At 35.3% G+C, this 22,738-nt stretch overlaps 3 protein-coding genes, 1 long non-coding RNA gene and 1 pseudogene across 8 annotated transcripts; 3 read left to right on the top strand and 2 right to left on the bottom strand.

Annotated features, from left to right (window-relative positions):
- Window positions 1-335: 335 nt before the first annotated feature.
- On the top strand, window positions 336-4,796 carry LOC140836396 (caffeoylshikimate esterase-like; annotated as a pseudogene).
- Window positions 4,216-8,232, bottom strand: LOC140836400 (uncharacterized). Of its 2 annotated transcripts, XR_012119084.1 has the most exons (5): window positions 7,285-8,232; window positions 7,102-7,172; window positions 6,588-6,748; window positions 4,447-5,083; window positions 4,216-4,350 (listed from the first exon to the last, which is right to left on the bottom strand). It is a non-coding gene; the product is annotated as an uncharacterized lncRNA (long non-coding RNA). The 2 variants fall into 2 exon arrangements; XR_012119085.1 differs by lacking the exons at window positions 4,216-4,350; window positions 4,447-5,083 and adding an exon at window positions 5,999-6,314 and having other exon boundaries at window positions 6,594-6,748; window positions 7,285-8,152.
- A 7-nt stretch (window positions 8,233-8,239) lies between these two features.
- Window positions 8,240-10,157, top strand: LOC140836398 (small ribosomal subunit protein eS7). 2 transcript variants are annotated; one of them, XM_073201885.1, is made up of 6 exons: window positions 8,240-8,351; window positions 8,864-8,954; window positions 9,046-9,119; window positions 9,207-9,330; window positions 9,599-9,781; window positions 9,866-10,157. In XM_073201885.1, the coding sequence occupies exons 2-6, from the start codon at window positions 8,880-8,882 to the stop codon at window positions 9,983-9,985; spliced, it is 576 nt and encodes a 191-aa protein (XP_073057986.1). In that variant the 5' UTR covers window positions 8,240-8,351; window positions 8,864-8,879; the 3' UTR covers window positions 9,986-10,157. The 2 variants fall into 2 exon arrangements, with proteins under 2 accessions (XP_073057986.1, XP_073057985.1); XM_073201884.1 differs by having other exon boundaries at window positions 8,339-8,367.
- A 487-nt stretch (window positions 10,158-10,644) lies between these two features.
- On the bottom strand, window positions 10,645-14,129 carry LOC140836397 (uncharacterized). Of its 3 annotated transcripts, none has more exons than XM_073201881.1 (11): window positions 13,915-14,129; window positions 13,731-13,832; window positions 12,776-12,871; window positions 12,207-12,291; window positions 11,942-12,063; window positions 11,758-11,782; window positions 11,584-11,667; window positions 11,458-11,487; window positions 11,271-11,376; window positions 11,105-11,169; window positions 10,645-10,914 (listed from the first exon to the last, which is right to left on the bottom strand). In XM_073201881.1, the coding sequence occupies exons 2-10, from the start codon at window positions 13,821-13,823 to the stop codon at window positions 11,106-11,108; spliced, it is 705 nt and encodes a 234-aa protein (XP_073057982.1). In that variant the 5' UTR covers window positions 13,824-13,832; window positions 13,915-14,129; the 3' UTR covers window positions 10,645-10,914; window position 11,105. The 3 variants fall into 3 exon arrangements, with proteins under 3 accessions (XP_073057982.1, XP_073057983.1, XP_073057984.1); XM_073201882.1 differs by having other exon boundaries at window positions 13,953-14,129; XM_073201883.1 differs by having other exon boundaries at window positions 10,645-10,815; window positions 13,731-14,129.
- Window positions 14,130-17,324: 3,195 nt separating this feature from the next.
- Window positions 17,325-21,181, top strand: LOC140836395 (uncharacterized). The gene is made up of 2 exons (XM_073201880.1): window positions 17,325-20,716; window positions 20,817-21,181. The coding sequence occupies exon 1, from the start codon at window positions 17,325-17,327 to the stop codon at window positions 18,099-18,101; it is 777 nt and encodes a 258-aa protein (XP_073057981.1). The 3' UTR covers window positions 18,102-20,716; window positions 20,817-21,181.
- Window positions 21,182-22,738: the final 1,557 nt, after the last annotated feature.

The following is a 22,738-nucleotide window of genomic DNA, read 5'->3' as shown; positions in this document are numbered from 1 at the left end:
AAGTTAAATTGTATTAGATCAACTCAAAGTATTCGAAGATCAAATATGATGATTGACGTGGCAAAAAAAATCATAATATTATTTAAAAACATAATTTTTATAAAATAACAATGATTTTTGTGTATATGAATTCCATCTCTCTCTTTTACTATAATCACACGTGATATAGGAATATACCAATCCTAATATAGGTTGTAAAAAACATGCATAATTTTAGATCTACAGTCTGCTTTTTTAAAACTTGAAGGACTTTTGAAACAACATGCCGAGAGTAGTTTGGTAAGCATTATTTTTACAATTAATAATTAATGAAAAGTATTGAATTTAATGAGTTATTGGATCCCATTGAAAAGTCCAAGTCATCACACTCTTGCTTCCCACAGCTCCGCATCTACGACTCGTTCATCATATCCATCCACTTACCTCAAACACATGGCACTGGATTCCTCAAGAATTCATAGCAGACACGCTTTTAATGGTACAAGCAAAATCCAACTCCTACCATTCTCTTTTCATTTTTCGTTGATTTCCTATTTCTTCAAGTCTTCGTGGGTTCTTGATATGGACAAGAATTGAAGGCCAGGATTTTGCCTGCGAAGAGTGATTTAACTTTGAAAGTAATGGGAAAAACCGTAAAGTTTGTGGGTGTGGATGAGGAGTTGCAGAAGATATTGGATGCTGACATGGACTTGGTGGGACCCAGGCGCCGGGCTCGAGAGGCATTCAAGCACATTCAGCTCTCCATAGATCATATCTTATTCAAGGTATTTGGTAATTTCCTGCTCGTGTTTTCATGGGATATAATCATCATGGTTGAATTAAAGATTACGTTTTTCTTCCTTCGTTTTTGTTGTCGAAAATTGAATGATAATGGTTGGTATTAGATATCTTATCGATTTGGTTTGATCTGTGCTAGAGTCTAAGCTAAAGATGGAATTTTTACCATACGGGACCGATTTCCCCATACAGAGTTAAAAAAAAAATTGGAATTATATATAATTTTTTAAAAATCGAGTTTCCGCCTCTAATGCCGCTGAGCTGCCACTTCCTTAGCCCCACCCTGGAAATCCTGGATCCACCCTGTCGTCACGGGGAAGGCATAAGGGCTTCATCTTTCCTGTTTAATATTATTGTCTCATGCAAATGATTTCCTAGTTTAGCACGTTTTAAATTTGGTTATGCTAAGATTTAGTTGATGGATAATTTTAACATATGATAAAATTAGTCGAGTCTAAGATTCTGATATGTTACTTTTAGGCTACTTTCTGTTGGTCAATTAATGCTAGGAGATTTATTTTACTGCTATAGTTAAAATACTTGAAGGTTATACTAGCTACTTGTGCTGCTTGCGTACGTGTGAAATGACTACTGGGACTGATCTCATGGTTGTGTATGAATTCCCCCGGATGTTTTATTACGTTTAATATTTATTCGTCATTTTTTCTGTAGTATCTCCAATTATTTTAGGCTGAATCCGAACCATGTGTATAGATAAGAAAGAAATTGTCATTTTCGTAAGAAGTGAAAATCTGGCAGAAAAGAACGATAAAAAGGCAGTAAGATCGTGATATCTTGCGTGAGTAATGATTGCTAATGTAAATTGGTTGTGAATATGAGAGGATAATTTTAGGTATATTATTTCGAGTATCTGGAATCAATCTTTCTTCCTGGTCTGATTTGATGATTATATCGCTGGAGGAAAATCATCAGCTCCAAGTCGGTTCTCGCTTGTTTTCGAATGCTTTTGAAAGATGAGTATGTCTACTATTTTTCTGGGACTTAATCTGTAGTTTACACCTAAGTCTTATCGTTCTCTAATAATTGATTTTTATGGACTTGAAATTGAGATTATGTATAACACTTGACTTGACTTGTCTTGCAGATGCCACATGGAAGATTGAAGATGAATGAGGTAATTATTTTCCAATTTGTTTGTTTTCGTTTCAAATATATTAAAGAAATGCTAAGGTTTCAACCGTTCCATTGCTCCCTCTCCACTTTTCCATGGTTAACACACATCTAGATTTCTTACTTGGTGGATTTTTATTTTGGCTGACCCTTGTACCTTCAAGAATATGCCTTGGTATCTCCCATTGGCCAACTCTTTATGGGTAACATTGATTTATCCTGCACCATCCAGCATGACAGGGTTCAACTTTTGCCTCCATTTGTCGAATATCTTGTTGACTTTTTTCACCTTGTGCTAGTACTGGATTATCAGATACTTATTATCATTTTATTTTCAGTCACTTGAAGTGAACTCTAGGGGATTGGAGATGTTTTCAAAAAGTTGGCTTCCAGAAAGTGGTTCCCCAAAAGCCTGTGGTTTGTTTTTGTCATGGTTATGGAGATACTTGCACATTCTTCTTTGAAGGCACGAATCTCATGTAACTGCTAATATCGCAAACTTATTTCTTGAGTAAAGTTGAACTTATTGCTTTTATACAATGTTTACAGGAATTGCCAGAAAGCTAGCATCTTCTGGTTTTGGTGTTTTCGCACTGGACTACGCTGGATTTGGTCTGTCAGAAGGTCTACATGGCTATATTCCAAGCTTTGACAGGCTCGTGGATGATGTAATTGAGCATTATTCAAAGGTGAAAGGTCTGTCGTTAGGTGAACTATCTTATTTTGCTTTAAGATTTTAACAATCTCTACCGCTGTGTTATGCTTAAGCACTGGAAATGAACGCGCACATCCCTAATGGGTTTCTCATGGCAAATAAAGAAAGGAATGATGATTCGGCATGAACCTAACGGACACATGGATGTGCAAATGTTTTACTGAAAACATAAGATTTGTCCCGTAGGAAATCATTTAAACCTGTAACTAACTTCCAAGTCGCCTCTGTCATTGTAAATTATATAAATAATTCCAAAGTAACCATACTTTGTAGTGCGCTTGAATTCTATGGCTACTTTCTGATAAAACATGTGATTTACTTCTTTTGATACCATGTTAGTTACAACTATTTTCTAAAATCTCGTTGTTAAAATACAAAGCTAATCATTGTGCCACCTCCTGTTATTTCGAGCTATTTTAAAAATTGATGACTCACAGATATTGAGTGAGAGAGAAAGAGAGAACTGTTCAAGTACCATGAATGGATTTTAAGGTGTACGGTATACTTTTCCATTGTATTAAGGTGATTGTTGGTGCAGGGAATCCAAACTTCAGTTCATTGCCAAGTTTTCTTTTTGGACAATCTATGGGGGGAGCAGTTGCGCTTAAAGTGCACCTAAAACAGCCCGATTTGTGGAGCGGTGCAGTTCTTGTTGCACCTATGTGTAAGGTACTCTATGCATTTTATTTCTTACAAAGCTTACCAATTGAACTGTGTCTGTTCGTTATGGAAACTTTTCTCTAGATTGCAGATGACATGGTCCCTCCCTGGCTAGTAACTCAAATTCTAATTGGAGTCTCAAAATTACTTCCAAAACAGAAGCTGGTTCCGCAGAAGGATTTGGCTGAGATGGCATTCCAAGATGCGAGGAAGAGAGAACAAGTAGGCCATTTTCCTTGAACTAAGTTACAAGTTTATGATAGTCGAGGGAATTGAAATTTGAATTCCAAATATAACCACAATAGAATGCTAATGGAAAGCACACTTGAGGTTAAGTGAGGTGTGGTTTATTTTAGCTTTAGCTTTTACTTTTTATTCTCAAAGAGAATGTGATGACATGTTAAGTTGACATGTTCAGATATTAGAATCAAATTTATCTTATGACATGATTATAATATATTAATATCTGCTAATGTTATCAAAATGGTAATAAATATTAGATAGAGTTTTCTTGTGATTAGTGCTTTCATCTCTGGGATATTTTCCATTCCGTGCAAGGAGTTGTATTCAATATTAAGAGAGAAGAATTGGAAAATGCCAACTGTAGACTTTTGGGCAATTTTTTGTGTATTTCGGCCTTTGAGTTGAATAATGTAATTGTTTTATGAAGCGTGTTCTCTTTGCCATCCAAAAATTATAAAATAAAATAAAACGTGACCTGAATATGTAGAGCCTAAAAGAAATTAATTTTTTTATCCTGTACGAAGTGGAATTGCATGCAGAGCCAACTATTTATGAGAACAATGAGATTCTCGTGTTTTGTTCTTGATTCAGACAGCTTATAACGTCATTGCTTACAAGCATAAACCTCGGCTAGGAACAGCTGTGGAATTGCTGAGGACAACACAGGAGATAGAACACCAACTGGACAAGGTACATCAAATAATGTCTGATTCAATCAGTGAACTACTCGTGAGGCACAAGAAAGGGGGATGGACTTAAATGTTGAAGAATGTATATCATGGAATCTGAATTTCCAGCCTTACATTTTGCAGGTGTCGCTGCCACTATTGATTTTACACGGAAAAGACGACATAGTAACTGATCCATCTGTGAGTGAAGCATTGTACAATAAGGCGAGCAGTTTAGACAAGAAACTCAACCTGTATGATGATGTCTATCATTCTCTTCTTGAAGGCGAGCCAGATGAGATGATACTTAAAGTTTTTGGTGATATCATAACTTGGCTTGACGAGCATTGCTAGAACGTCTCTAATCTTTCCATGGGCTGTTTCCTGCACCTGTTTTTGAAGTTTCTGGCCAACTCGTTGAGATGATATTAATTATTTTACTTGCAAGAAAATAGGAAATTCTGTATTATTATATCAGAAAGGCAGGGAAAAAATAATTAGCAATGTAATAGCGGAAGTGGGTGATTTAATTGGGGAACGGATGGGGATAATATTCAGAAAAAAGACACATGCTTTTCTTTAAAATATTCAGGGTTTACACATGTACAAGTGAAAACAAACCCACCTATTTTCTGTATGCTCACACGAGCAGAAAATTTCAAACTAACATAACAATATCATCTTTAAGCTAGATTCAACGTCCCAATATGTTTGGAGATGTTAAGTCACTGTCTACATTTGTGGACTTCCCAGATGAATTGGAGCCTTGTCTGAATAACAATTTAAATGAACATTCTTATCTTTATTATTATCCAGTTTGATTAATTAAAATAGATGAAATATAATATGCAGCAGAACGTCTGATCCCTCTTGAGTGACAATACTTCATCTTTCAAATTTCTGTCAACCGATGAGAATCCAAGAAATGCGATCTCTGCATGCGCACCACGCCTACAGATACACATGGCCTACTCGTGTGGAAATCAGAAAAGCACAAAGGATAAATTGCTATTTGATCAGCTAGCAGAGGGGAAAAAAGTGGGTCAATGTGTTGTCTGGAGTTTCATTAAAGGATCAAGAATCATCTCTAGACCTAATCTTGGAAGAATCGTTTTGTTCAGAAGGTCTTCTCTGTATGCTTCATGTAATTTTTTCATGTTTCTTCGATCTGTTATATAATTTTCCTACATTGTTTAATTTATTTGTAGTGTTTCCCATTGTGTCTGGTTAAAGCAAAGCTCGTTATTTGCACAAGAAAAAGTGCGCAAGCCAGTCATGAATGTTTATTGGATTTTCGATGTGAAAAACAAAAAAAACAAAAAATGGTTTGGTTTTTTAAAATAAACAAGATCATTGTGGCGACCTATTAATTGTTTGAGTTTGAAATAATAATGAACTTCTACAACTACAAGTTCACCAAACACTGGGGGCGATGCTCTTGTTTGAAATGTGTGATTATATATATCTGTATGTGTATCTTAAGGGTGTGTTTGGTTGAGTGGATTAACTAAGGATAGATTAATAGTCCAATATTTATCGTTAAAATTTTAAGTTGTTTTAATAATCATTTTGACCCGGTTTAAAATCCAATTTTATGGATAATTATTTGATTAATAAAATTGGATCTCAAATCGGGTCAAAATGATTATTAAAACAACTTAAAATTTTAACGATAAATATTGGACTATTAATCTATCCTTATTTAATTCACTCAACCAAACACACCCTAATAGTTCTGTTATTGTTATGCAGACCAAGAAAATAATATCGAGCAGCATAGCTTATATAGTTCTTGGCCTATTATACGGTTATCTACTGTATCTGTCCTGAACACCTGATACTATTCGGCTGATGTTTGCAAGTAAATACTGGTTGCCAGAGGTGTCTTTTAAATTGGTTGGAAATTTTACTCCCATTTCTAAAGAAAAATTTGAAGTTTTGGACTGAAAGTGCTTTTTTTCCCTCTACAGGATGATCGTCCAGTTAACCGGCATAGCTAAGATGTTCTCCAACGAGATGACGCCGGCTTCTGCTTGGATTCATTTTTTCGCTGTCGATCTTTTCACTGCAAGGTCAATCTCTCTGCCTCTTCCCATGAACGGACACTCCAAAGAGTTGCCCTGTATTGTCAGATACACATTCATTAGACATAATGGTCGAACGTGCCGAATTAAAGCAAAAAAGAAACTTGAGAGTGCTCTTTTGACAAATATTTGATGCATGCACTATTCTTTATATATATGCTGTCTAACTTGTTGATGTACTTGATATTTGTTGGATTACTTTCCAGTTTTAAAACATGATTAATGGTTGATTTTAAAATAACGCATTTTTCTTGAATTTTACTGTCATGTTTTTATTTCCAATTTTAGCAACTTAAAAACACAGGTCACACATACGCGGAGTGTAGGCATTCTGACTCGTGCTGCTTGATTCAAACAGGCCAGTTTACTATGATGGATTGAAGAACAGCATAAGATGAGGCATTTAGTGTCCCTTCACGAGCTGTTTCGTCCACTTGGAATTCTTGTTCATTTCATCACAAGAGCATTCGCTGCAAGCAGCAAAATAAGAGAACATGGACACAAATCTCATTGATTTTAGTAAAAAATGGACAATGCATGTAGCGTCATAGTTTGCAAAAGTTACATTTATCGGCATGCCTTGCAGCCAACAAATTGGAGCATGCTATTCTAGTACTTCCAACTGTGATATTTCCGTAGAAAATAGTAATTTTCTTGCGACAAATTATTTGGAAAGGCTTTGAGATCACAATGTCAGAATATGCGAGGTATTTTTTCACGTTCTGAGTTTCCTAGTCTTGTGACTCGATTCTCACATGATGGAGAAGTTTCGAACCCAAGAAAATTCAATAACAAACCCAGTATCAAAGATATTATGACTCACATGGCAATCGGGAACATAAAACAGGTGGCAGAAGTAATAGTCATGGCCTGAAGTCGCCTTTTAAGTTGATTCTGGAATCATAGAAAGGAAAATACCAACATTAGCTCCTGCTCTTCTTCTTGCTTTGAATTGTATGCAGATTCGAAAGAGAGGTTATATCAGGTGACAGAGAAACATCAGCACCTTAAGTGAGACTTGTCTTGCAATCACCCTTCTCAATGTTGATAAAATTCCAGCAAAAATCGATATTAGCATGTCCTTAAGTCCTACAGCCACTTCTCGTTCAACCTCTGCCTCTAAATTATCAAAGACTGGTATTTCTTGTTAAGTTCACCACTAACTAGTTAAGTTCACCACTAACTATTTAAAGAATCACAAATGCTCGGTTTAAATGTCTCCCCCTGAAACATCTAATTCAACTACTTCTTTTACAACATTGTAGGAATCAAAATACCAAATACCATAAATCAACATCCAGCAATGATTTCCTGCAACTTGGAAAGACTAGTGCGATATAATTTCAGAGTTTAGGTAGTCCGAAGCATATTATTCCCAAATGAGGACGGGCCTAAAACATGCCCGTTGAACTGCACAACTAAAGGCAACAGCAAAACAGCTAGGCTGCTAGTCAATGAAGATCAATAAACACTGTTTAGTGCATAAAAAAAACCTCAACCTTTTCAGACCTCCTGGCCAACAAGTGAAACAAAAAAAAAAAAAGGAGAAACCACATGATTCGAATCCATATCATTCTGAAATTTCTATCAGCTGCTGAACTTAATTTCCTTGCAAAGAACCACCCTTGATCAACGATGAACAAAAGAAGATTGACTGACCTAAAAGTGGCGGGATTCGCAGAGCTCCGATTTTCGAGAACTTGATTAGGAGACATCACTTTCTGTTACTTCGTACTACCTAGCATTCAAAGATTTTATCAATAAACACTGAAACAAACACCGATTTTACTGCTACAGAGGTCAGTAGAGAAGCAGGACTTCAATCGAGGTTGGGTGTGAGAAGAAAATGGGCCTTCGATATTGGTCTTTTCATGTGGGCTTATGTTTTTTAAAGAGGATTTATTGGGCTTTTTAAGGACCTGATTAATTTTTTGAACCCAACCCAACCCATCCATAAATAGGGTTTTCGCCATACTTGATGGCTCCTTCGCTCCTAGCTTCGTCTTCTCTTGTGAAATCTCCGGCGCTGAGTCTTGGGATCCACATTCAGCCCGTCGTTTAGACATTCATTTCGTATGAATTCATTTATGTATAACGAAATCTATGGAAATTTGTAAATATGCGATTATATTGGAATAGGATAAAAGATGATAAAGTTTGAGTGGTCCGGAGTTTAATATGTTGTTTGGAAGTTCTTGATTGTTTGTTTTTTTATTAATGTGTTATACACCTTGTGCAGAGTGTTATTTGGCTCTTTGTGTTCCTGTGCTGATATTTTGTATTTGGTTATGTTGTTGATAATGGACACAAGAGATTGTTTCGTCGTTTGTTTCTTTATAATTTTTGAAACAATTGACTTGGAGATTTTGTAGGAAGGAAAGTTGGATCATATATATCATTATCGTGTTACTGCGCTTACAATCTGTTGAAAATATCGTGTTATTTTCTGTCTGACAGTACTGTGCCAAAGTCGTCTTTAAAACAATGAGTTGGTTCATGCCCTGTAAACAACAATGAACTTGTGTTAGTTTTAATTTAAATAGCGTTTTAAACTTGAAATTTGACTGCATATTTTCATTCTGCAGAGGTTCTGTCAAGAATATGTTCACTGCCTCTCAGAAGATTCACAAAGACAGGGACGCTGAGCCCACTGAATTTGAGGAGAATGTTGCTCAGGTCTTTATCTTAAAATGCTTATGTACGGGTTCCGTCGTTCTGCATTTAAGGATATATTTCGTCATGTTTGAGTTTGTTATTGGATACCCAGGCTCTGTTTGATTTGGAAAATACAAACCAAGAGATTAAGAGTGACTTGAAAGACCTCTACATCAACTCTGCCTTGTAGGTGCTCCTGTGCCACCTTTTTACCATATTCCATTCGTGTGAGCTTGTGAGGTGTACTTATGTATATTAATTCATGTTCTGTAGGCAAATTGATGTTTCTGGAAGCAAGAAGGCTGTTGTGATCCATGTCCCTTATCGATTGCGGAAAGCTTTCCGCAAGATTCATCCGAGATTGGTGAGAGAACTTGAGAAGAAGTTCAGTGGAAAGGTAACAGGGATGCCAGATGAATTATGTACCTTGTACACCATTCAATATTCATAGAGTTCCATGTGGTTTTTTGTTCAGTAAGACATAAACAAAGCATATTAGGCAAATAGTAGGATAATAGTTTGTGCCTTAATTAATTTTTAGCTTGGAATTTGATCATCTTGACATGCAAAAATCATTTGACGATATACTGCATTATTTGCTTGGCAAGTGCTTGCAAATACTTGCTTCCATGATTTTTTATTTTCATTTTGCTTTGCTTTCTCAGGAGGTTGTTCTCATTGCCACAAGGAGGATAGTGCGCCCGCCTAAGAAGGGTTCTGCCGTCCAAAGGCCTCGTACCCGAACACTTACCAGTGTTCATGAAGCCATGCTTGAGGACATAGTTTATCCCGCTGAGATTGTCGGAAAGCGAGTCAGATACAGACTTGATGGATCTAAGATAATGAAGGTGATTACTGTTCCTTATATGTGTGTGTGTGTCTATAATTCTCTGCAGACATGCTACTGGTGTTATTTTGTTTGCTCATTGTAGATTTTCTTGGATCCTAAAGCAAAGAATGACACAGAGAATAAGCTTGAAACGTTCTCTGGGGTCTACCGGAAACTCTCAGGGAAAGATGTGGTCTTTGAATTTCCAATTACAGAGGCTTGAAACCTACCGTTTCCAGATTCACTTATTTTGTTTTATATTTTATCTTTGTTTTTTACATGTTCGAAGTTTTGAGAGCAATAAATATTGTTTTCTCTGAATACCCTTTTTTCCTGTAACTCATTCGAAACAATTCAGTCTTATTCGGTTAAGAGCAGGTAGGTCCTTTTGAGTAGAGACTTTAATCTCGTTGCATTAAGGTTGTTTGGCATAATTTATCTGCATGATTGTTTTGATTATATGAGAATTGGAATGGTGATGGTTTAAGACAATTCTGAAACGTAACTACTGAAATTCATGAAGATCAGGAAGTTCAAATGTTAGTATAATGATGACAAACTTACTGAAAAATGTTTACAACGTTTCGAAATGTTTCCATTTTCAGTTATACAAGGCCTCAAATATATATCATGTATATATAATGCATCACGTGAAATGAAGTTTAGGAGAAAAAAATCAAATATTAGATTTTTCAATCAAAGTCTGACCCAAGTTCCAGCCTCTAATTTCGCAAGGATGGAGAGGGAAGCAAAGCTCTAAAACAAGTGTGATCTTTTCTCTGAACGCGACTTGCATTAAGCATCACAACAGATTAATTATTTCAGCCATCGAGTCCAAAGCAGAAAGCTATAGTGCCTAATCATTTCCAATTGTTACAAAAATTTAACAAATGAATATCATGTTATTCGATAATGAGGCCACGAATGGTGCATGCTGGCACGCCTACAGGCCAAAAAAAATAGATCTGATACATATTTTACATGAAACAATAACCTAAACAAATGACACGAATAATAAGAGAGAACAAAATCCTCCGGCTCTGAGAATGTACCCTGAGGACATATGCAAGTATTGTCAACGAAAGCAGCAAGAAGAATACGGCCTCGACAATCAAAGAAGACGGCGCTGTGTACATGTGCGCTCTTAATTCACTACAAAAGAAAATGAAAATCCAAGTTATGAATATATGTTCATGTTTCTTTATGTTAAAATGCATGTATGGAAGGTTTTGCTCAAATTTTATCAAAGGGAAAATACGCTTTATGTCCTCTGTGAGTTGTGGTCATTCAATTAACTCGTAGAAAATATGATACAAAAGAAAAACAACGAAAGAGATATTACCTCAAGACAAGATGACGAGTCCAAGATATATTGATCCACAGAGAAATATAAAGGATATCATTCCCCTGCAAGAGCATTCCAGTTGATTACTAAGTTTTTATTTTGTCACATCATGCCAGAATATTTCCACATCAAACATTCCAAGTTTTTCTATATAAATTCATACCAAATCACCCCCCACGCAACTCCGTTACAGGGGCAGGGGCAAACTTCTGCAAACTTCTCAGCATCACTTGAGTGAACCCTTCGAGATATCAAGTCATCATATATGTCTGCATCATAAAATATGGTCATTTTGCTTTGTGCTCAGTGTCATCGTCTTATTAACTTATAATGTTAAGTGGAGTTAGTACCATAGACTGAAAACAAACTATTCATAACACCTGCCATTCAGACAAAAAAAATGCATAATCGCTGTAAGAATATGATAAAATGAAGTTGAATTAAACACTAGAAGTACAACATGGATAAGCCTATACCAATGAAGAGTATAATGTAGCGAAGGATACGAGCTTTAGTTGTTTCTTGAAGAACCCAAATAATAGCAATAAATACGATAAATCCTGGTGAGGACATTATGCAGATGTTAGTTTTATTTAATACCGAGATAAGTCATCGCATGTCAAATGCTATGAGATGGTGAAGAAACTCACCAACACAGAGTCCTCGGAGTGTCCACTGTTCACAACAGACTAGAAGTAAGATAGCCGACATAAAACGGAGGAATATACACACTAGTGGACCCCATTTACACACAAAAAAAAATTTCAAGGATGCCTACTGTAAAAAAAAAAGGAACACTAAATATGAGAGACTTCTAATTTAAAGAATTCTTACATTTTTAGCAATGAAGAGCACAATAATAAGAGAAAGAATAAGACAACCAGCAGCAATCCTTGCCGTGAGAAGATTTGTTGAAGCAAGTATAAGAAGCATACCCCAAAATGATGAGCCAAGATCTACAACAGAGAAAAAGTAACCAAAAATTATAGAATATATTGGTGTTAATAGAGAAGAGTACAAGATTATCAGAACTATTCGATGTATTAACACCAAAAGAAGCATTTTCAAACAAAGGAAAGAAAAAAGAAAAATGTCTAACATCCAGCCGGCAAGATCAACCAGTATACACCACCACGTGTTTGAGTCACGCCACCTTCATTTGCATGAACTTGGATACCTTCCACCTGCGTGGAAGAGGAGATTGGAAAGAGAATATCAGAAATCTCATTTCACACCAAGATACATGAGAAAATTTGAAAAAATTTATCATTAGATATAGAACAGATCAAGTAGTATATAAAATGAAATTCGGTATGATTACGTTATCAAACAGAAAAATTATATAGAGCTTGAGAGAATGACATATTTGAGACTTCTGTGGAGTCCAGCAACTAGAAAACCAATTGTTTAAAAGGTGACAGAAAGCTGTGCCAGCCATCGTAAAAGATCAAAATGGAATTGATTAAAAGAAAAAAATTATAGTACATAAACAAACCAAAATAATCAGGCCTACAAATTAGCAATTAACAAGTCAAAGGGTTATCACCAGCATACTATCGGGAGCATATATAAAAGAGTGGCAACTGGATAAGGGTACTTCCAATTCAACACAATAAAACCGTGTTTTTAAGTATGCACATAGAGGAAAAAAAGAGAGGAGATTTCTACCTCACCACAAGTAAGTTTACATGCAATTGCATGGCTGGCTTCATGTAGAAACACAGTAATGAGCTTAAAGGGTGTCAGAACAAATGTCCTCCATAACTGTCAGGATATAGAATAAATGAAACAAGAATAGAAAATTAAAGGGATGTGTATTAAGATATAGATAACGAGAAGTATGACGATGTAAAAGTTCTGCATTTCCAAATAGGAGCTGCTTTTCCTAAGTTTAACACAGCCTACATTGGTGAATTTATCGATAAGCCAATCAAAGAAAAATGCTTCAAGAGATTAAACAAAGTCAAGATTGAGATGGGAGCTTTCAGTACATGTATTCATCATTTTTGTGTAATCTAACAAATCATAAGTGATAAGTGGAATTCAATAATAAGTTCAAGAGTTTGAAACCATGTTCAAGTTTATTATTTAACCAGAACAAATTTTGACAAGTTCAACAACAAATTTACAAAAGATGGTCCTGCTTAGTTGTTTTAAGGTCTTTTGATCAATGAACGATATTTTTTTATTAAAGAATCTCTCTCCTTTATGTCAATCCGTCCAATATTTCATTACTTCAATGGACATCGTCTGAATTCATATTTACGAAGTAGGAAGATCAAAAGTTGCATTTTAGGGCTCCGTCGCTGTTTATTATCACTATATTGTACTTAAATCAGTTTCCAAGCGCTTACAAACGCCACTAAGATAGAAGTCATGGAACCCCATTAAAGAACAGAAGAAAGAGTTGCACACACCGCAAAATAAGCAATCAACTTCAGCGGAATGCTCGAAACATAAGCCATACAGAAATCGGGTTTAAAGAATAGATGAACATACACATTGCACAAAAGCTTTCTACTCGGAGTCAACATTCCAAAAGCAACAAGAACATAAAAATCAGTACTAGAAGGGGTCGTAAAACAACAAAAACAAGCAGGATAAAGGAGGCCAAAAAGCTTACAGCAAGAATAGCAACAGTGAAAACACCAATGCTAATAAGGAACACTTTTTGATCACGGTCACAGCAATTCTTCAGTTCCCAGTTCGGAGTCATCCCTTCTCTCTATAAATCTCAATAAAAGATGCGAAATTTAAAAACAGAGGAAAAAAAAAGAGAATAAAAAATCTTGAATAAAGGAGAAGACTTTTTTAGGGGGAATCCAAGAGCACAATTGGAGGAGACCAAGTTAACGCAGAGAAAACTCGCTTTCTTGCAATTTTAGGAACTCTCATGTTTGAAAATTTCCTCGTAGTGAGGAAAGGAGTTGGTGTCCGCACTGGCACGACGAGCGCTGATTGGTGTGGCATTGATTGGTTCCAATCGCTATTTTTGCGTTGCCAAACAGGCCTTTGTCGACTGTCGTTAATTGTAGAATTGGTCTCTGTTTGGAAAATGAAAAGGACAAAAAAGGTCGGGCTTTTTGTGGATATGTTTTTTGGGCTTTAATGTGATATAATGGGCTTTACTACCAATATTCAAACTTGGGCTTAAAGACAGAAAAAATGTGAACACAAGACATGTTCTAAGTTCTAACTAACAAACTTCCAAAAATTGCATCCTCGTGGATAATTCCCATTCGCATTATACATCCAAAACAAAGACATAAAAATATTCTAAATTTTTTCATAATTTTAGTATTTTTTATGTTGTGGTTTAAGTAACTTATTAAACTCTATACTCTACCGTCTGTCTCAACAAACACGCTATGCAATTTTTTCAATCTCATAATTTCTCTTCTATTTTTTTATGTGATCTAAATACCAAGTTTTTTTTTTTTTTTGTTATTAGCGTATTCAGCACACACGATGTGTGGATTTATAGATAAGGTGGTTTATAAATCACTATAGGTTCTTTAATAACAAACTATGAGTGCATCTGGCCATACTCATTGACGGTCATAGTCATAGTCATTGACTCCATTGTCAAAATCACTTTCTTATCCAGTTGAATGTACTCCGACGTTCGAATATTTAATAATGCTCAACTTTTTTATTTTTCTAATGTCAAAATAGTTTTGTATCTATCATTTCCTCTTTCATCGGACAATGCATTATATGATTATTGGCATCTATCCAAATATGAAAACTAAGGCTCAAAAAATTGTTTTGAAGAGAGATAATATTACAACAATTCTCTGTCTTATTTAGGGACAATTTCATTTTCCTATAACCTCATATCAAAAAATCTTTTGAAAATATATGCTATGAACTTTGTGTATTCCAATTAGAAGTACATTTGCACTAAAAAAAAGTTTACACCAACTAGACAACATCCGACTAAGCACTAATATGATCCTGCTCGAATGATCGAGCTAGTGTGAGAAAGTAATGTGATTAAGCTTCTCAAACTCCGGCTCGACACTTGTAAATACAATAATTAGCGGCTGATCCTATAATAGTTATATACTTACAATTTAACAATATCGAAATCGAAAGAAGTATGTTAGATTTAACTCTAAATAAGTAATAAAGAAGTCAACATGCAACATGAATGCAACCCATATTATTAATAATTAATTCACCAATGAAAGGCATTAAATTGTCATATCTAAATTAAAGTTTGATGGACCAACAAATCGATGATAAAAAGGAGGAGGGAGGGTATCAATATTGCACATTAAAGGCTATTGAGACAGCGACGGGGATAAATCGAAATGCGAGTTAGGCTATCTTTTAATAATTTTGAATAATTCTTTTTTGAAAGTGAATTTTAATTAGTGACCTAGAACTTAATATTTTAGAAAAAATATATCATATACAAAAAAAAAAAAATCTGTGAATGAGGATAAATTAAACTTCTCGACAGCTCAAGCAAATAACCTAGAGAAAAAATATTATATTGAAAGTGGCAATTTCTCCTACTCAACTCCGATGGATCGGATCTGCCATCCGATCGCGACAATGAACCGGAAGATGTGAAAATGAAGTTATGAGTGACAAATTGTTTGGTCACATGGGTAAGTGGACATAGGCATTGTAAAGAAACGAATCCGAAAAGGATGTTACAAAAAAGGCTTATAGATAAGAATTAATGCTTTGCCTTAGATGGATTCTATAACTTTGTAAGAAAATACAATGAAAGATCAAAGTTTGTATTTTATTTCAGAAGATCCATCCTCGTCATGTACGCTTGCAATCATAATCTTCTTTTTTAATGGCGATGGAACTCGTAATTATTATCATTCGGAACGTAACAGGTCGCTTGAAATCATCCTCGATTAAGTGTTTGGTTAGGCCAAGTCCATCAGTAGAGTAGTACCGACTCAAATAACACCATGCCAAAATAATACACATCCTTTATTTCTAGGTGCATCCACAAACCTCGACTTTCCTCATCTTATACGGTTCACACGGTACTTGAGTATTTAATTTGTAGATTTAAATTGTAGAAAGGCATCACTCTATAATCTAGCATATTCTAGCATATAGTTTAATAATTTTTATTTATATATATATATATATATATATAGGCAAATGATGAGGTAGAATTTATTTTGGTTTGTATCACAACATATGTGTCTCTATTACGTCCCATGCTTCTGTCCTAATCCTAAACATATAATTTGTCCAAAACCCATGTCTCCTTCCCTTTCATTTCTTTAAGTATCATATATATATATAACGATGTCAAATATTTTATAGTAATTTACCAAACAAATTAAATATTTGATAGACACAGCCATCCAGACAAAGGGAATATACGGATTAACACACCCATTAGAGCAGTTTAAGTATGTGTACGTACTGTTTGCGGGGAATATCAGAATGGATATGGATTTAGAAGCTATAAAATTTGGACATTTTTAATGAGAAAAATTTCGAAAATATTGTCAGAAATTAGAAATAAAAATTTGAATAATTTTTTTAACTAATATGATTTCGTATATCAACTGTTTTGTGTATGTGATGCATGTATGCTAAGCTTTTATTAACTCATTGTTGTTTAAGAAAAAATAGAGATGATAATTGAATGGAGTGAGTCTCATGTGAGATCGTCTCAAAGATCATAATCTGTGAGACGGATCAACCCTACCCATATTCACGATAAAAAGTAATACTTTTAGCATAAAAAGTAATATTTTTTCATATATGACCCAAATAAAAGATCTGTCTCACAGATATGACCCGTGAGACCGTCTCACACAAGTTTCTGCCAATTGATAAACACTTAATAGAGATAAATTAATGAAGTAATTCTTATTAAGCTACGTGAAAATTAACTTGATTATTGATTAACTTGTTTAGTCCCTTTCCCAATCCTCAAATTTTTTAATCTCTCCACAAATACTCCCCATTTCATCTCCCAAAGTCGCTCAAATCTACTTCTACCCACTGAATTTTTCTAGAAGAAGTCGCCCATTTTTACGCTCGAACGTCCATCATTTTAAATTACTTCGACTAAATCTCTCGCCTTCTTCTTTCTAATTCCAAGAATCGTTCTAAGTTCCATGCAAAGTTGCAAATTGTTCACTCGTAGTGTTCCTTGGGTCCGGAATCTTTTACGCTTTTAATTTCAGTTTGAAAGAAAAATGAGCTGTCTTCAGGCCCGGTAATAATGGCCATTGAAGTTTTTCCCGACAGCCCCAGCCTGGGGATGAGTCCTCGGATCTCTTTCTCACATGATCTTTCCCAGACAGACATCGTACCGATCGAACAATACATTCGATCCGGTTCTTCATCCAGCATCGAATTTGATTTCTGCGTTTTTCGCGAATGCTTCGATCAAGAATCATCCTCCGCCGACGAGCTTTTCTTCGAGGGAAAGATCCTCCCGATCGAGATCAAGAAAAGACTAGCCCCACCGAGAACAGACTGTGACCGACCACGTCACCCGCCGTTACCAGCATTTCCTCCCCCGCAACCATCTCAGCTTTCTCACAAAACCAACAAAGACACATCTACCCACGAAGCAAGACAGTGCCCAAATCCAGAGTCTGACGAGAAGAGATCATCATTCTGGAGCTTCAAGCGAAGCACCAGCTTAAACTGCGGCAGTGGCTACGCGCGGACCCTTTGCCCGCTGCCGCTTTTATCCCGCAGCAATTCCACAGGCTCAACTGCGAGCTCGAAACGCGCGTCACTATCGAATAACCAGAGGCAGAATTTCGTCAAGAACTCCACAAACAGTCATCTAAAACAATCCCAGCTTCCGTCTGCTGCTGCTTCAAATACCTACCATAGGCCGCCGTTGAAGAGGACGAATCATCGGTACAACAACAACGGGGGGATCAAGATCAACCCAGTTTTGAACGTTCCTCACGCAAATCTTTTCGGTTTGGGGTCCATCTTTTCCGGCGGAAAAGACAAGATCAAGAAGAAGTATAATCATTAACATCTGCTTGATTTTCCACTATTTTCATTAAACAAAACTGGTGTCAGACTGTAACAAGGTAGTAATAATGGGAATTTGAAGGAAATGTGTTGATGGGGTCGACTGGATTGCCATTATTCAATCTCCTCCCACATGCTTACAGAAATGGTGGGAGAGGACCAGTGAATTTTGATTTCAAGATTGTGCTGTGGTGCTTTAGTTTTTATTTTCTTCTTTGTCATGTTCGTTTGAATATTCGCATCTTTTCCAATCAGCTTGATTTTGTGTCAGAGATATATTTAAGAATTGGTATTTTTTGACAGGATAAGTATTTCCCTTCCCTATCCTCGTCAAATTGTTATGTTCAATACGGAACATGACACCAACCAGCTGCAACCAAGTTGATTTTGATTGAAACTCATTTCGAATGAAGCGGATCCCGAAAAACCTTCCGAAAAATTATCGAAGATAACTAGGCATGCTTTGGTAAAAATTTCAAGTACTTGTCTACTTAGTTCGATCCATCCTAAGATGCAAATTAACTTAAAACTAATACAAAACAGTTGGGAATTGGATATCGTGTGTGTGTGTGGAAATGGAGTTGGGCCGCCAATTTATTGATAGTCTGGAAAGATGTCGGGGAATTGTCAGAAAAGCTGGTTTTCTTTTGCTTTAATCTTTGTTGGATTTGGTTGATCAGACAGATGCCAAGCTATTGTCTATTTACAGTAACTTAAGCTAGTGTTAAATTATAAATACAATCTGCTGTAGACCTTCCATTATGTCAGCAATTTCGATACCTGTACTCGATTTTAAACTGCCCCGATATGCCCCCGTATCGTTGATTTTTTCCTATTATATTATTATGCATTAATGTAAAAGAAACTATCCATCACAATTTTGATTAGGGATGCCTTAAAGATGGTAAATGGGAAGCATACAAGTTGTGGGAATAATTTGAAATTGAAATTCTTTATATAGTTTAATGCTCTAAAAAAACAATTAAAATATATAATGGTGGCATTCATTGGGTATGGTCGGTCGATCGATCGATCGAAATAAATGGACAGACACATAAATACGAAAACATAAGTTTGAAATAATCTCCACCAAATTCGTTACTAACGAGTGAGCAGTCGGTCAGTCATGGTTGTTCTCTTCCCTTTTTCTCACTTGTCATTCTCCGCAGGCACGGACCCCCCCGAAGCTCATCCGCCAGCGCGCGCTTTTTTCATTATTCAAGGCGACACAACCGCCATTCATTCGAGATAAACACTGGTTAGAGTAATTTGATATGATTTTTTGTGGGATGATTCAGGTAGAGCATTTATGTGTCGACTATCATCACCATGGTTTCCTGACCTCACAGGCATTTAAAGGATGCATATGTTGATGAACTTTCATTTGTGGGGAAGAAGAAAGTTCAGAGATAAACTATTCCGCTTTATGTTGACTTTGTTGGTTGTTTGTCCTGCAAAAATGACAAGTCAACACTTCACAAAGAATCCACGCATCCCAAATTTGTTAAACATGAAATGCCACTCGAACATCAACTATAAGAAGTTTAGATATGTTCGGACCGTAGTTCTTCGTGAATGTTTTCACTCAGAAAATGAAAAACAATGGCTGAAAGTGTCAAAACTACTTATCTGGTGAACTTACCACGTTTGAACTCTGGTTTCATCGACTCGTCGATCTTCTTGTATTCTTCTCTCTCCTATGGGCTATGGCTTACTCTCTCTGGATATATGTATCATATGTAGGAGTTGGCTAATGCAACAATTTGAGTGTACTGAGACATATAGTCCAGTTAATTTAGGGAGTGTTTGCAATCTCTAAAAAAAGTGATTCTTTAAATGAAAAGTGAAGAATTACTTGTGTTCAGAGTTTGTAAACCCTCCCTTAATGCGGATCCCTGCTTTTTTCTGTTTAGTATTCATTCTTTCAATGATAAATTAGTTTATGCTCCTTTCTTGTTGTAGGTGCTTGTGGTGCTCATTATAGAAAATATATGCATCATAAATGGGGACTTTCAAATTTTGTTTGAATTTTCTGTGGTTAAACGTGTTAACTAAATTTAATGTCTGAGGTCTCAAAGACAAAAAGGATGATGTTCCTTGCGACAGGTGAAGACATACTTTAATCAAGAGGAATATACTCCACCAAAACATCATGTAGAACGATGCCTTATCTTGAAGTACTGGCTTGTTTTGCCACTGGCAGTTATTTATATACCTGTTGAATTATCAGCTCTTTTAACTGTATTTTTATTTACGAGGTAGGACGCGTTTTCACGGAATTTGATCTTATAAAATCAGCAATTTGTAGTGTTAATTATGAAGCATCAATGTGACATTTCATTGTATGCCATCAGTCTAGATTGCTTTTCATCTTCAGATGAAAGCTTAAATTCTTAGAAAAACATTTTAGATTTCAAGGAGACTTCAAACCTCTATCTAACCCACTGTGCCTATTTACTGTGGATTGAGTTTTTTCCTTTGTGGTTATCATAATCACTATGGTTAACCCATTTGTGTGTTTTCAAAGGTTGCTTCTATGCTGCTACTCTTCCTGACCTTCACTTGGAATGCTCTGGCATCTTGTTCTGGAACACTTGCTGTCCTTGGCACTGTTCTGTAAGTTGTATATGTCCATAGTTCAGGTTCAGTTTCATTTTCCATCTTTGTAAGATTGTTTCGACTTTAATAGTATCGTATTGTTTGTTACTTTCTGCAGTTATGTACTCTCCTTTTCTCTTGGCGCCGGTCCAGTACCTGCTCTGCTACTTCCAGAGATCTTTGCCTCTAGGATCAGAGCCAAAGCAGTGGCATTGTCTTTGGGCATGCATTGGGTAAGAAAAAAATCTACGTAATTTGTCCACCACCAACTTTCTGCACCTCTAGGTTCTCTCTTTACATTCGATATCGCTTGTTTTCCGATTAAATTTGTGCACCGCTTGAGATGGATATTAAAGAGTTTTAGACTTTACATGGGAGTGGGAGTGAGGAAATTTTGTAGTTTAAAGGGTTGCAAGTGTAGTAAGTATAATTACTTTAACCTAATAACAAGCGTTATCATATAAATGCTTTCTCAAGCAAGAACATTGGATGGAGAATCAACACATATTTCTTAATATTTAAAGCAAGTTAATTGAATCTGTTCATGTGTTATCAACTTGGTCAAATTCATCCTTGCTTTGTTTTTCTCTCGCACATATATCCAATTTCATGATCGGCCTGTATTTTTTTGAGCGTTGTAAGTAAGTTCAGAATCAGCACGGTGTACCTGAGATTTGCGTCCGTTTGTCTTCTAGCAGTCATGTACATAGCTGGTAATGTTGTGGAAACAAAGGGCCGATCTTTGGAAGAAATCGAGCGTGCTCTGAATCCAGCTATCTGAGTATATTATGTTGACACGGTGGAGGAAGACATATTTGACATGGCTTTTTGGCCAGTTCAATGTACATTATACTGTAGTCGTTTTTGTTTTTAGCAAAAAAAATTTAAATTTATTTATATAAAATTAGCTGTCAAACCATTTAATTTTCAAGAGAATTTAATATAAAATAATAATTCTAATAATATTACAAATACTATAAAATTACATCCTGGGTTCAAACTAGATGATCGAACTTGAGATGTTAGAATTTCAAATTCGATCTGGAGCTTCCCGATGTTGATTCAATTTTGATGTGTTTATTACAAGTGGTGTTGGAATTGATTGAGCAAGTTGATATTTGATCAATAATCATGAGTTTGATTATAACACATTTACGGATGAGTTTGTAGTCGTTCAGAACTTATTCATTGATATTTATCCATATAACGTGGTTCGCAAACTATTCTAGAGGTAATAATTTGATTTGAGAAGTTTTTGTGAGATGAATTTCAAATGATATTCATATGCAGTGTAATATCTGAAATTTATTACAAATATAATTGAAATTGTATAGCTTGATATATTATAAATTTAAAATTTACTTGAATATTTTTCTATCAAAACAAGTTATGAAATTAGAAATCCATAGTAGATTAGGTTTGAATTGATATTTTTGAATGATTTGATTACATATCCACTATCTCAAATCTATTATATTAATCAGAACTCAAAATTAAATTGAAAGATTTGAAATATTTTGTATTTGTCAAATATATTTTGTGCTTCAATTTCAAATAAAGTCTTCATTTTCTTCCTCAAAAAACACAACCTTGTAATTAAATTTAAGCGATCTGAACTTGCTATTATTATACGTATAAGGGCACCCACAATAGTGGGTATTGTGGGTGTCATGTCATCCAAATATTTGGAGCCACCAAATATTCACCACTGTGTCTTCTTGTTTTGTGTACAAAGTGAATAACCGGTTACAAATTTGTAACCGGTTATTCATATTTTTTTTTCATTTTTTTAATATTTTTTAATTAAACTTTCTAATTTTAATAATCATTTTAATATTTTTTAATATTAAAAATATTCAAAAATATTTTTAGTATTTTTTAATATTCATAAATATTTTTAATATTTTTTATAAAATTGTAAGTTATTTTATTTAAATGAAAATAAACTATTAATTAAAGTGACAGTAGGACTCATAAATATTTGATTGGTGAGATATTTGATTGTGAAATTTGAAATATTTGAGTAGTGAAATATTTGAT

The sequence above is a fragment of the Primulina eburnea genome, chromosome 7, assembly GCF_022965805.1.
Source record: "Primulina eburnea isolate SZY01 chromosome 7, ASM2296580v1, whole genome shotgun sequence".
In the NCBI taxonomy this organism is placed as follows: domain Eukaryota; kingdom Viridiplantae; phylum Streptophyta; class Magnoliopsida; order Lamiales; family Gesneriaceae; genus Primulina; species Primulina eburnea.
Note: the sequence above shows the minus strand (reverse complement) of the source record. Positions and strands in the feature narration are given on the sequence as shown.